The sequence below is a fragment of the Syngnathus typhle genome, linkage group LG11 (assembly GCF_033458585.1).
Source record: "Syngnathus typhle isolate RoL2023-S1 ecotype Sweden linkage group LG11, RoL_Styp_1.0, whole genome shotgun sequence".
Taxonomy (NCBI): Eukaryota; Metazoa; Chordata; class Actinopteri; order Syngnathiformes; family Syngnathidae; genus Syngnathus; species Syngnathus typhle.
In genome coordinates this window covers 9565413-9579053 of record NC_083748.1, presented here as the reverse complement: position 1 = coordinate 9579053, position 13641 = coordinate 9565413, and the positions used below count along the sequence as shown (strand labels likewise).

Genomic DNA, 13641 nt, shown 5'->3' with positions numbered 1-13641 from the left:
CAAGCCTGGTTTAAATGAGATGAATGAGTTGCGATCCTATCATGAAATAAATATCTTCAAACTGAAGGATGGGTAATTGTTCAGGGTTTGCCCTCTTCGCTGCAGAGCCAGCTCCCCCGCGTTTGCGACATTCAACAACTCAACCAGGCGTGGCTTTCCATTTCACCGGCAGATTTTTATGTCCGTTGTGGTCTGCTGGATTTTCTGCTGCGCTAACAAATTGCTTGTGTTGCTTTTTTGAACAAAGGGCCAACATGGAAGCGTGACAGCTTGACATATTCAGACTTTATGTTTCACTGTGTTTCTATCGTTGCTGAGCAAATTAACACATCTTTTGTCATTTATTTTTCAGATTGGGATTTTTTTTCTCCTCGGTCTTCGGTGTTTAACGCAGATTGGCGGTGAAGCAGTTTTACGTAAATACAGTTTACTAGACCTTCAAAAACAAAGATCTGTTTACACCTTGACTTGAATGATGACATTCTAAGTTGAAGACATAAATCAACGCAGGTTTCTAAGCACTAATTATTTTGTCTTGCTCAGCAAATGAAGAAAATATTTGAAATAGCTAAAGGTTCACTTGTTTAGATGTGACTTTGCCTCTCCCTATGCATAACCACTTTTGTCAGTGATTGTCACTGTTCTGACAAGTCACAATAGGAAACCAGTTTGTCTCGTTTACAAAATTTCATCGGCGTCCACGTCACCCCATTCGCTGCACGTTATAACTTCATCGTACAATACCAGTAATGTCTAACGTAACTGGAAAACCATGCTCTTCCTTAAGACGGGATTAAATTACAGAGCAAAAAAGGAGTAGTAAAAAATAAACCGCGTCGTACTGCTCAAGTTCTGTGAGACTTGCAGGATGTCGGCTCATGTCTGCTAAGGCGAGTGGTTTGGATTAAGGGTCAAAATGAAAAATCTTTAAAGAAAACTGCCACTGTGCTGCCACAGCAAGTTCAATGAGTTGCTATACCACCTTCTTGGTTTTATTAATCTATATTGGAAACTGCTAGAGGGGAAAACGATAGTGTGTGACAGAGAGTGACAGCTGTGGATGGGCCAGTAAAGAGGCGCTGACAGGATTATGAGTTAAAGGCACGCATCAGCAAGAGATATGGTCAAGCCGAGATATGGGGGGATATTTATTAGGTATGCACGGGTCCAGAGGCAAAACATAACATTATTACTGTGATCTTTACACTATTATTCTTCATGGACAAAAGTGTTGCGAGTGTAGGACAACTGCAGTAATTAAAAATGGAAGATGGGTTTTACTTCATACGATAAATTGGAGGCATTTAACGGAAGACAAAATACTTTATGGCTTTCTTTCTGTTGATTATGGATTGTGTTTAGCCAAAATCTTTCACTTAGCCACGTCATTTCTTTTAAGTTTAATGGGATGTTACTAAGTTTTATTCATTTGTGTTGTAGCACCTCCTATTGTTCATGAAGGGAAGTCATGGACGTTTGTTCTTGACTGTGGTAACAGTTCTCAAGTCAGTGATCTCATATTCGTGATGGTCTCATCTGTAGGAAGTCACGACCCCTATCAGTGACACTGTTAAATGCTGGGCGGTCGGCCATACTCGCCGCTTGATGAAGCTGGACAGGTGATGGACCGGCAGAGGAAGGGGGAGGGAAGAGATATCGTAAAAAGGTCTTATCACCAAAATCACAATGATATCATTTGAGTTTTTGGCACTTCACTCATGGAAAATGGAGGTGTGCATTTGGGGTAAAAAGTCAGAAATAGTCACAAAAGTGGTCAGCAAAGTTTTATGCTTTTACAGATGCATACACTTGAATTTCAGGCCATGAATTTGTAAGTTGGAAGGTATTAACTCTCTTTAAAGCCCTGGAGAGGATTGCATGTCTCTTTTTTTTTATCTCTCATGTGCAGATTAGAGGATGGTTTGCAAGGAAAACACTTTTAGCTCCTCTGGGTGAACAGCAGGTGACTGCTTGGTGTTACCAATTCTGCTATGATGACAAAACTAGCGTCGAAAAGTTGTCAATAAAGAGAGTTCTTAATGCAAAAGAGGATTTTTAACATCAGTTGTCGGTAGAACTGAGACTGACATCATTTTGAAGGGCACCGGTGTTATCGGATAGCTTTAGATGACTTATCTACATGCAGCATCAGCAGCAGAGCACACCTGGGAAGGAAGCAAGAGGTCAGCACTGGAGGATGTGGGGTCACGTTCTGTCGTTTAATAAATATTTGATGTTAGTTTTGTCACGGTTGCAGATTATTGTAGTGGTGGGAAAAAAACAAACAATGCGAGGAAAATGACTTGAGTAGACAGATAATGAACGCACAACTACAGAAATAAATAGGACACTTAAATCCAAACTGACAAACACCCGGACGAGTCATGAGTGGCTCAGGGATCGAATTGACAAGCATGGGTGGACAAAGTATGGGTTGGGATTAGCTCTTTCTTTCTCACTAATTTCTCTCATTCTAATTCAGGCCTGCTGAAAATTCAATTCTATGACATTCATTCATGCTCATTTTGTTATATCAACGAGAGCAATGAAGCTCGAGGTTGCTACTGGCCACATTGACATAACATTGTAGCTTGGATGTTTTTTTTTTTACTGACTGTGACACCATTGACTTCCATAGCATTCCTGTTAAGCTTGAGAGGATCTTGCAGCCCAATGAGGAAAGACTCGTCTTGTCCGTGCAATGGATTAGCCGCAGTGACAGGTCATTAAATACCTGGGAGCGTAGGCTAATCAGAATGTCAGCAGAGCCGCATGCCTTGGGAAATTATCGCCTCCGTTTTAACGATCAAAGCTCATCTGTACTAATAGTATTGCCACCGCACTGGCATTTTTATGGCCACCTACAGCCTATTGCAAATGCAAACACTAAGACGCTATAGACATAATTCAGGGCTTGTAGGAATCTTACATCAAAGTGGTGTAAATTCCGCACACCGTGACAGCAAATGCAAATCTTTAAAAGTCCAAATGTGTTTACTTTAGCATGTAAGACTTATAGCGCCGAGACTTGTGGCATCATTACCTCTACCGGCGAGGTTATGTTCTAAACTGCCCTCGTTTGTCTTTCTGTCTGCCCCGGTGACAGATTAAGTGAAAAGGAATCCTAGGAGATCAAGAGCCCAAAAACCCAAATCTTTTTTCCGAACAAGCTTTCTGTGTGCACTTCTTTCTTTAAACAAGAACATTGTAGTTTATATTTGGAAAGTAGCATCGATATAAATTTGAGCTAGCCAATGTAATTTATTAGTTAACATGAATTAATTCACATTTGTTCATTATCAGAAGCGCTTTATCTTCAAGAGGACCTTATCCCAGCTGTACTAAAACAATTGCTCTAAGACAGCTAGATGTTATTTTCCTTTGCTGTATAAAGGTAACTCGTCCATGAAGCCTTCAGCGGTCCGTTGCTTTCATCCTGGAGGGACAAATGCTAGAGCCCGTAATAAGCAATTAGGGAGCCACACAAATGCCAACTGTCATGCTCCTGTCTGGGCCTGAGGTTAGATGTGAAAATGCCCTCGGCTTACTTTCTGCCAGTCTCACAACCAGCAACGTTTCTCAATTGAAATCTGAGAAGACCACAGCAGAATAACCCCAAGGCAGTGGTCCGATAATAATGTATGCATCAATTATTATTACTGGTCCCGTATTTTCCACACTATAAGGCGCATCTAAAAACCTTCAATTTTCTCAAAAGCAGACAGTGCGCCTTATAATCAGGTGCGCCTTATATATGGACCAATATTGAGCCACTACAGCCGGCGTGTCCAAAGTCCGGCCCATGGGCCGAATCTTCTATCTCATATAGGGACAAAGTTTTAAAATGGGGCATGCATTGAAGGTGCGCCTTATAATCCATTGTGCCTTATAGTGCGGAAAATACGGTATATATTTTTCTTATTTACCCAGCTATAATACCAGTTTACTTTTCGTAATTAAAAAAAGTTGTATTTAATCACCTATATTCCTTTCTTGATTTTGCAATTGTAACATCAGATCACAATGCAGCAGAACAATTGTTCCTATTTGCCAGTTTTTGCCAGTCAGTGCTATTGCATGCATCCTTCACACAGCCACTCATGGAAACGGAACACTTAAGAAGAAATAGTCAGGTAAAAAAAAAAAGCCTATTCAAGTTTCCATTTATAAATCACTCTGATTGTTTTGTCTTACAACCGCGTCTCTGCACAAGTGGCACATGAGTCAAGTTCTACTCGACACATTTGAATTGGGCACCGTTTCATCAAATATGAACCACAATACATTCATCAGCACGCAAGCTGCTCCATCTTCATTCATGGCATGTTTCTGTCGAGCCGCATTAGTCTCGGGAGGAAGGTAGCCTGCAGAGAGATGCTCAATGTGGCGCAGCTGCCGGCACGCTCCTCCACATCGCTCACAATTGTGCCCTGGAATGAACAGTGAAGATTTACCGAAGCGCAAAAAACATAGGCAGTGAACCAGGAAATGATGGCGCGGTTTTTGCCATCATATAATTCTTCCTAAATGGTCAGCGAGATGACAGTGACAGAGGAGAGCGGCTGGCCAACCATCTGTCTCACCACAAAGTGATGAATCCTGTGGGCTGTGAAAACACTTTAGGCCTAGCGTTGAGGTCCCGTGTTCATAAATGCTCTCGGGTGGCTAAATGACATTTCATCAGGTAAAAACGATTGATGCCTTTAACAGTTTCCAGTCTGCTGCTTTTGTGCGGTGTAAACGAGGGACAGTTTATTTTTGTTCTCCAACTTTACTGTTGCACAACAGGACTTGACACCCTGTAGTATCTCAGGCGCTGAATCGACAATAGTATTGAGACACCTGGCCTTTGGGTTAACATGCAATACCATTGATCTATTCAAGCATTTGCTCATTTTTGGTACATTTAATTTCATTTCAGGTTATGTTATGTTTTCCCACATTTCTTTTTTTTCATATCTCGTCATATTTTTGGGTTATTATCTCCACCTGATCTTTTCAGGCCCGTTTCTTATATCAACCAATCGCTCATCTTGACCGCTCGTCAATTTTTTGCGCTTACCTGCTTTTCTGAAGTCTGAAGCTTTATGGGTCGCATTGTCAGGAATGAGCGGAGCCAGGGCGACCAAATGCAGCTTGGACCTGGGTTTATTGGGGGTAAAGGGAGGATGGGGGGACAAACCAATAAAACCGGCAAACTAACATAACTTCCTAACAAAACCAACAACAGGACTGACCGACAGACTGGATACCAGAAACGGAACTGGCCGACACAGACGTGAGACAAAAAGACATCAGAGTGACATGCAGTCAGGACTTAAATACGAGACAGGTAATGAGAGGTAGGTGACTGTGATTAGTACATTGATTTTGAGTTGACACAGGAAGGGAGAGGTGAGTACACAGACGGACAGAAACCATAGCAACCTACATATAATAAAACAACCGGGGACGAGTCGTGACACGCATAGCATTTGTCATCATGTTCCCATGTTTAGTTTCCTGTCTTGTCTTACTTAACTCAGTTTCTACAGCACTTAGAGAACTGCAGCTGTAAAAAGCTGCCCTCCGTAAAACATAATAATACGGACAGTTATATGAATAGCAATAAATCTGACATTTTAACAGTGAAAAGCTGCCATTGTGTTGTTCTGTGGCTTATGTCAAATCAAATATTACTCCCAAGTGTTGAGTTTGACTTCAGGCACAATGCAAGACTTCATTTTCAAATAAGCAAAGTGACACAATGCAAAAGTGAAAGAGCTAGCCTTTAGGCATATTCATGTTCTCTTCTTGTGTCCAAATTTGCTTCTTTTCAAGCATTAATTTTCTCCTTCGGCTCACCAGGGGCCAGCAGCTGAGCAGCGAGAAAAAGGCAAATGGACCTGAAACGGAATATTTTGTTCCCCCCATGGACTCGAGGATTTAAGTGGGGTTTTTTTGTGTGCTAATTTTGTATCTCAGTACAGGGTGCAGTCTTGGGACTTTTATGTCTCAAATGAACCTTGAGCAAATCCTTTTCTGGTGGTGACTTCATAAGAATATTGCAGGTGCTTGCATCTAATTACTGTTTGCATCTAATCAGTATGAGAAAACAAACTGATTAATGGCCACATGTTCATAAGTATCGGGCTATTTCCTAGCCCTAACCCTAACCTTACCTATATTTATTATTAAATATTGTGCCAATTTCTCTACTTTGCTTTTTTTCACCTCAATTAGTGAGATAATACCTCTACCTCAAATTTTGTTTGTTAATATGACTGATCTATGATAAATGTAACTAAATCATTCTTATACATTTTTGTTCATGGATTCATTAGTCAATAAACAACTTAAAATAAAGTGACATTATACTTTGATAATTGCCCAAATCAACCATTTGCAAGCGTCGGTTTGAGATCCCTCCGCGTAATTGACTTTCACTGTTAGCCGCTTCACCGTTGCTCTTTTGCGTCTCCTTCCGCTTGCTGCCTCATCACGTCCACGGGCTGAGCAGCAGAATAGTGCATAACTGTTCAGTTCCATACCCGTGACGGCTGCAGCGCTGCGGAGCTCCTTTTACCGATGATCACCACCTGATGTGACATTTCCTTCTCACTCGTCGACACATTTGGAAGCAATGAGAGGCATAGTGGGGCTTTTGCACTACGTGGGACTTTATGTGCAATTGAACGCAGCGCTCTATGGAGAACAAAATGAACTGGACAATCATTTATCTGGAAATGGTGAGTTTGAATTCTTTGCATGTAAAATATGCACTGTTCGTTGGGAGTGAGATTGTTTCATTGTGGTGTTATTCATTTCTTTAGGATTTTATTCTAAATTCTAAATTTACTGGATGATATTTAGTCACTGGATAATAGAAATAGTTCAGTGTTTCAACTTTGGCCTCAGGGCCATGTAAAAGTTCAAATGCACAGAGAAAAACTGCACTTTTTTTTTTTTTTTTAATGAAAAATTATTCATCATTTTTTAGTTTGGCCCTTTATTAAAACCGAAATGATTGACAGATAAAAGTTCTCCAATTTAACCTGGTGGTAGAGAAATGAACAGTATTCTAAGTATTTTAATCTTGAAAGCTTTACGCAACCAGAGAAATGAAATTCATTGAATTTCCGAGCATCTTTTGACCTTTAAGGTATGAAAGCAGTTCTTCAATGTCGCCCTAATCACCCCCACACACAAGATGATGATGATGTCATGGAGTGAACTGCATGATTCACTCCAATCATACTGATGAGGCAAGATCAGGTATTAATTTGATACGGGTAGCAGCAGAATGTTTATATTAAATAGTAATTAGCTGAAAAAAATAAAATATGTTTAAAAACGAACTTTAAAATGAAATTGGGCTGGTTGAACATGTTTTTTATTTTAAATTTAGTAACCAATTCTTCACAGTACATGTTGCTGAGCCTGTTTTAATCACTTTGACTTCACTTCTAATGGTAACTCGGTCATTATTAATGAGTGCCCAAAGCAGCATCTCTAAATGGATTAACCGTGGTGAGCAAGAAAATCAATTAGCCACATTTCTCCCATTGGGAGTTGATTCTAATTGGCGATAATTGTTGAGTTCTCACTCGTGTGGGGTTTCAAACAGGCCTTGAAATGGGAGAGGCAGCGGGTGTGTGTGTGTGTGTGGGGGGTTATGATCACAAGCTGCCACCAGGATGAAAAACAAAAAAGTAAAACTATTCAGAAAAGAATCTCCAAAAACCATTTTATAGGTTTCGTCAATGAATCACCAAAGCAGTGGAGCTTTCATGCAGAACCTGAAAGCGTTGTCCTCTGGAGTGCTTTTGTTAGACGCAAGCCAGACCCATTTGTTTCAGATAAATGCATCCATCTGAGGACCGTTAAGCTCTCGCAGCCCAGTTTCCACTTGAGCTCAAGTAGAAATCAAATTGCCTCCCAACACGAAACACTTATTGGTCCTTTGTGAAGATTAATCAGCGGGATGAGTTGGTGAGTATTGGCGAGAGGCTGCACAAAGAATCTTTTGGTTGTTTGCTCAAACGATAGTACCAGATCTCAGACTCGGTTTGCTGTCTGTCCTTGCTCTAGGGGTGGAGGTAAGTTGGTAGCATTCTTCCCGTTATCCCTCGTGAGCGCATCACTAACGCTCCCTTCCATCTCATTTCATTTAAAACGCATCAATTCAGGTAGAGATGAGAGCGGGTCAGTCGGCGCCGCACTCGATTGTACTTCAATTCGCATCTTTTGATGGCCGTGCACAATCTCCGACAGAGCGTGACGTTTGTATTCATCTCCCGTGAGTTCGGCCTGGGTGCGAGTTGTCAACAAGGCATGATAATACATGTTCTCACACACACTGGGAGGAAGTGGAAATAGCCCCTCGTTTGTTACGTCCCTGAGGATATGAAGAATTCATGCCGCGGGTTCGGATGATCCGCAGCAACAGGCAGGCAGCTGCTCTCTACTTTTAGTTCATGATTTTTAGCGTCCACCTTGAATGGAGGCTGAAGGGCTCACAGCATCCACTTATTTCCCCGAGGAGCTGGCTGTCTGTTTATCCCGTTGCTGAATGTGAACCTAATGCAACATTATTGACTTTCTGGCAAATTCCCACATGACTTATTTTTGTTTAGCAGTATGTAATGTGTTTTCACCCCTCTCGCCATTTGGAGCTGTGAGCAATCTTAGTACAAGGAAAACTCCTGTCATTACAAGGCAGGGTGATAAAATGTTTTCATAAGAATATTTGAATCAGGAGAGATGTGAAGTAGCAGCGTTGTATACATCAGGAAATTGATTTTTATTGGCTTTAGATGAAAATAATCAAAGGGTTTTCGATTATTCATTCATTAAATAAATCTGCTTTATTCGCACGAGTACAAGAGTGAGAATTTTAACGAGAAAGATCAATAGTAAGTAAGTTTCTTTTTACACAAGCTTCATTCAACTTTAGCTTTAGCCTTTGTTGATTATTAAAGCCATTAGGGAAATAACACTTCCCAGAGCAAATCTGTTCACGGCTTATTTACACTCACCTTGGTGGAAGTTACTTTTTGTTCATGTCCTGATCTTTGGGGACAGCCCCCCCCCCACCCCCCTTTTAATTCTTCTCTTCAGAACTTGCTTTCAGATCATTTCTTAAGGCAGGGTGAGGTCCTCAAGAGGCAAATGCACAAGAAAAGGACTCAGACTGCTTTGCACTTCTGTTATTTTAACCTGCCCTTATTATAAAATCGAATATAGCAATTTGTGTCCTCCAAAATTTCGCAACTCATCAGAATTTTCAATGCGGTTTTAAGTGAAAGAAAAGAAGGGGTTAGTTGGAGTCAAAAACATCTCTGAGTTGGCAACACAGAGTAACCCTTGATTATGCACTGTTGCTCTACCCTTGGTTGTCATGGTAACGAAAGCTCCATTATCCTTTTGAGTGAGACTGAACTAAACAATTTCAACTTGAGTGTGACAAAGGTTTGCTGCAATTGTGTTTTTTGTGTCTGTCTGGTGCATCTTTGAAAATGGTGTGGGGGAAAAAAAAAAGCACGGAAGCTTACACACAAAACACACACTTCTTGTCCATGCTGATATATCCTCTTTAATTAAGTCATCTTGCAAAAGCTCCATGGGCCAAGAAGAATAATCGTGCTTTGACCCCCACTCTGCCACTCACTCTTGATTTATCCAACTAATTTTCCTTCTAACCTGAAGAGAAAAAAATATTTCATTTGGACTAATCCCTCTTGGGTTTGAGTCACATGTGTGTGTGTGTATTTTTCTGTTTACATTTATAGGTTCTATTCCTACTCCTCTTTCATTTTTAATGAGTCTTCTGTGGCCAGCAAGCAGCCTCTTCTCAAGTCCTCGTGGTCTCTTCGCTCTCTCGGAGTTCAATATGCAGTGCGGTGAAAAATGCCACCGAAGATCCCTTTAAAAATGCATGTTGTGGACGTGCATCATGAAACAATCATTCCTCGCCTTTGCTGGAAGAGCCTTCTGCCAAGTAAAATATATGCTCAAGAAGGTCAGTTCAGCAAGCCTCCGGCAGCTGGCTCAGTCCATTTTCTGGATTTACATACTGGACTGTTTCATTTAAATTACTGCATGTTGTTCCTTTGGTTTTGGTGCGGGGATCTTAAAGTCCGAAACAGTTGATGATGATATTTGTCACAAATTTCAGAGTGGTAGCGAGATTTGAAGCAGGAGTGTCCATCGTGCACCGAGATATATTCTTCCTCAATGGAAGGCAGTGCAAGATTTCATGATAGTGGTAAGTGAGGGAAGACAGACACAGAGCCGATTTGATGATTAGATTGCGATGAGCATCGACCCGGTGGAGACGTAATCGGATTGCGATCGGCGTGTTGTTGTCTGTGGACTGATTGATTCTGTGTGGCACGGAAGGTGTGCGCCAAATGTACCTGCCACGAGGGATGAAACAGTTCAGGGACATCGAGGAGAGTTTCTCTGCTTTAAATGACACAGCTAGAGGCAGTTAGGAGACAGTCAAAGATGGCTAAAAAAATAAGCACTGGAAGCTTCAGGGGAAAAAAAAAACTGCTTCCGAAGTCATGCTGCAATGTACGTATGCACACACACACACGCACGGACGTACACACACACACGCTGGCAATTCAAAGTGGGACGAAAGGAGCATTCTGTCACAATGTGAAATAATAGACGACAAAGATCAAACAGGGTGATAATAAGGCAATGACGTTGGATAGGAAAGTCACATGGTTTAAACAAAAAAGTGGAGACGAGCTTTAGTGTGACTGGTATTCCCTTAAAGTTCTTTGTCTTGTTGTCAGATTACGTTTTTGTGCGGGACTTAACTTTGCTTAACTCTTTGAGTCACATCGACGTCGGTTCACCTCTACCGCCTCGCTTCTCTTGACAAATGAGACCACAGGCAGGCCGTGAGTTGAAAATGCATCAAGGACGCGACTCTAAAAGGTCAGGTAGATGATACAGAATTCCTTGTCAAGGCTTTCCCCATTCTCCGACTTGATTTTAAGTACGGAGATTCTTTGCAGTGCATATCACCAGCGTTAGAACTTTTATACCGAAAAGGAAAAGACAATATGGGAAGCAGTTGATAATGCCACCAGGTACTTAGTAAGAAGACATGCTGCAGCTCATCGATAAAGCTGCCCTTCACATAGTTTCTGAAGGTGACAATTCTCTCGGGCTGGCATCCGTAAAGACGTAAAGAAATTACAAGCGGTTGTTTCAATGGCTCTCTCCCAGCTTTATTCACAGAGGTGCCCCACGACATCACGACACAGAGTGGCGAGGATGTAGAGATGGCGTGTTCCTTCCGCGGCGCAGGTTCTCCTTCTTCTCTGGAGATCCAGTGGTGGTACACCAAGGAGCACAGACACGGACCCAAGAAGCCTCCTCATATCACAAATGATGTAAGCAGCAAGGCACTTTTCTATTGTTACTAATTGCAAAAGAGATGGCTTACATTTTTGGGCATATTTGTTTTTCATGCATGTCTCCACTGTTTTGTTAATCGATGCTCTCAAGGATGACCAAGATTTATAGATCGTTCATTATCTAGTGTTTCACTGGCAACTGGACCGTGTTTTCTTTGAGGGCCAATCGATGATGGATGTTTCCAATTTTAACACTAATGACGGTACGGACATTGCTATATATTTTGTAGGACTGTAAGAATGAATTAAAAGAACAAGAGGGGCATTAAATGGCATCAATAATCAAAAGAGGACCTCATGGGTTCACTTTTTCAAGCATTAGGTTTACTCAGTCAGTAGTTTTGGAGAGATTAGTTGATTTATGGATGCAGAATTGGTCACTGTACCAAGATATTATCTCCGATAAATCCCACGGAACAGAAATGAGTGGATAATTACTAATTGACTCCAGCCAGCACTGGAGGAACAGGTTGACTCCCTCCCCGAATGGGGCCACTTAGACTCTCCTGCGGAGCCTGCAGACACTGTAATTGGCACTGAAAAATAAATAGATTTTGAAAACGTCTACGCCATGCATAATTCATACCAATGCCCAAAAGAAATGCATCTGTGCGAGTGCGCACGCATATTTTGCAGAACTCGGATATGGGCGGCTCTTGAGGAAAACCTTGCGCAATATAGGCAAATATATGGGATGAGGAAAAATCATACATAAAGATCAGATAGCATAAAAAAATAGCAATTTAAGGAGGAAAAACAACATGAAGAATAGTGATGAGGGATTCAGGCACTTTTTTTTTTTTTTAGTCGAACCAAAAGATTGGCTCTTTTGACTCCCAAACAGCTCTTTGAGTTTTATGGGATGATTAAAGTGATGGATGACAAAAAATGTCAAATTATACATACAAATGTTATCTAATCAGTTCTTTGCAGACTCTGCCTTTGTATTGTCAATGAAGTTGAAATGTTTCTGACATTTTCTGTGCAGGTTGTTCCTCTGGAGGAGACGTTGAAAGACGCCACTAAAATTAGCGTAAGTACAAAGACACGTTTCCGCTTTTCAGTTGAGCTCCGCACTGAAGGACGAGACTCCTCCATTTTGCATCATTTGCCTTCACTCATCAGTAAAAACAAGTCAGTAAGTCCGCGTGCCTCTTAGGTGGTGAAAGTAGCCGGCAGCAACATTTCACACAAGCTACGCCTGTCCAGCGTCAAGCCGTCCGACGAGGGCACCTACGAGTGTCGCGTCATTGACTTCAGCGGCTCTGTGGCGCAGCGCCATCATGTTCGGGCCTACCTCCACGTGGAGCCTCGCCAGAGCTCCGACGTCCACGGATCGCACCGTCGCTCGGACCAGCGGGGCAGCCAGCACAGGAGAGAGAGAGACGAAAAGGAGATGGGGTCACAGCACGACTGACTGACGACAAAGTCTGTTTCTTAGCGTACATGTTCGTGACTAAGAAGGTGATCATTCTCATCGTCCACATCATTTTTATTGTTGCCGCCTTCCATCTTTTTGCTTTGTTTCTAATATGAAACGGATGTGCTTTTTATGAGTCAAACCTCTGCAGCTGTTTTTTTTTTTTGTAAACGGGTAATCATTACTAGCACTGATTTTTTTTTTATGTGTTGCTAATCTCCATTTGCAGGAATGTACAATTAATTCCCAATTGAAAGGAAACAACCATCTGTTTTCCCTCCCACTTGGCCTCATTCGATTTGTGGCTGGACTGGAACTTTAATGAACTTGGCATGTTTTTGTAATGTTGGAGGAAGTTGACGTTAAGGAGGTTAAGCGATAAACTTGGAATGGGCAAATGTACGTAAGTAAAATATTTATTATCACGTCTCATAGTGGCTTCAAGACCGTTTGAAAAATGTTTTTGTTTAGAATGTTTTTCGTTTGAAATGTATGCCTTCAACAACAATATTGGCTGTCTTGTAATTGCTATTCTCATTTTATCCACTACGATCCAGTAAAACTGTTTGTGTACCTTCATGCCTACTATGTTGCAGGTCTTTCTCAACATATTTTACACTTTGTGTTTCTTTTAGAATTTAACTAGTATGTCCACATAAATCTTTATTGGAGTTAAATACTCCCAAAATCTGAAGGTGTCTTGTATTTTCAACACGTTTAATAATTTTTGACTGTTGGCAGTGGAGGGCAGTGTTGTCACATAACGCAAGTAAAACAAAATATGGAATACAGTCAGTCTTCATT

At 41.3% G+C, this 13641-nt stretch overlaps 1 protein-coding gene across 2 annotated transcripts; it reads left to right on the top strand.

Annotated features, from left to right (window-relative positions):
- Nucleotides 1-6497: 6497 nt before the first annotated feature.
- Nucleotides 6498-13628, top strand: vstm2l (V-set and transmembrane domain containing 2 like). Of its 2 annotated transcripts, XM_061290608.1 has the most exons (5): nucleotides 6498-6728; nucleotides 11227-11393; nucleotides 12406-12450; nucleotides 12577-12881; nucleotides 13067-13628. In XM_061290608.1, the coding sequence occupies exons 1-4, from the start codon at nucleotides 6623-6625 to the stop codon at nucleotides 12832-12834; spliced, it is 576 nt and encodes a 191-aa protein (XP_061146592.1). In that variant the 5' UTR covers nucleotides 6498-6622; the 3' UTR covers nucleotides 12835-12881; nucleotides 13067-13628. The 2 variants fall into 2 exon arrangements, with proteins under 2 accessions (XP_061146592.1, XP_061146591.1); XM_061290607.1 differs by having other exon boundaries at nucleotides 12577-13628.
- The last annotated feature ends 13 nt before the right edge of the window (nucleotides 13629-13641 follow it).

Coding starts and splice junctions, on each gene's coding strand:
- vstm2l (XM_061290608.1), top strand. CDS start 6,623: ATGAGAGGCATAGTGGGGCTTTTGCACTACGTGGGACTTTATGTGCAA. Junction 11,394..12,405: donor CTCCTCATATCACAAATGAT/GTAAGCAGCAAG, acceptor TTTTCTGTGCAG/GTTGTTCCTCTGGAGGAGAC. Junction 12,451..12,576: donor AAGACGCCACTAAAATTAGC/GTAAGTACAAAG, acceptor CGTGCCTCTTAG/GTGGTGAAAGTAGCCGGCAG.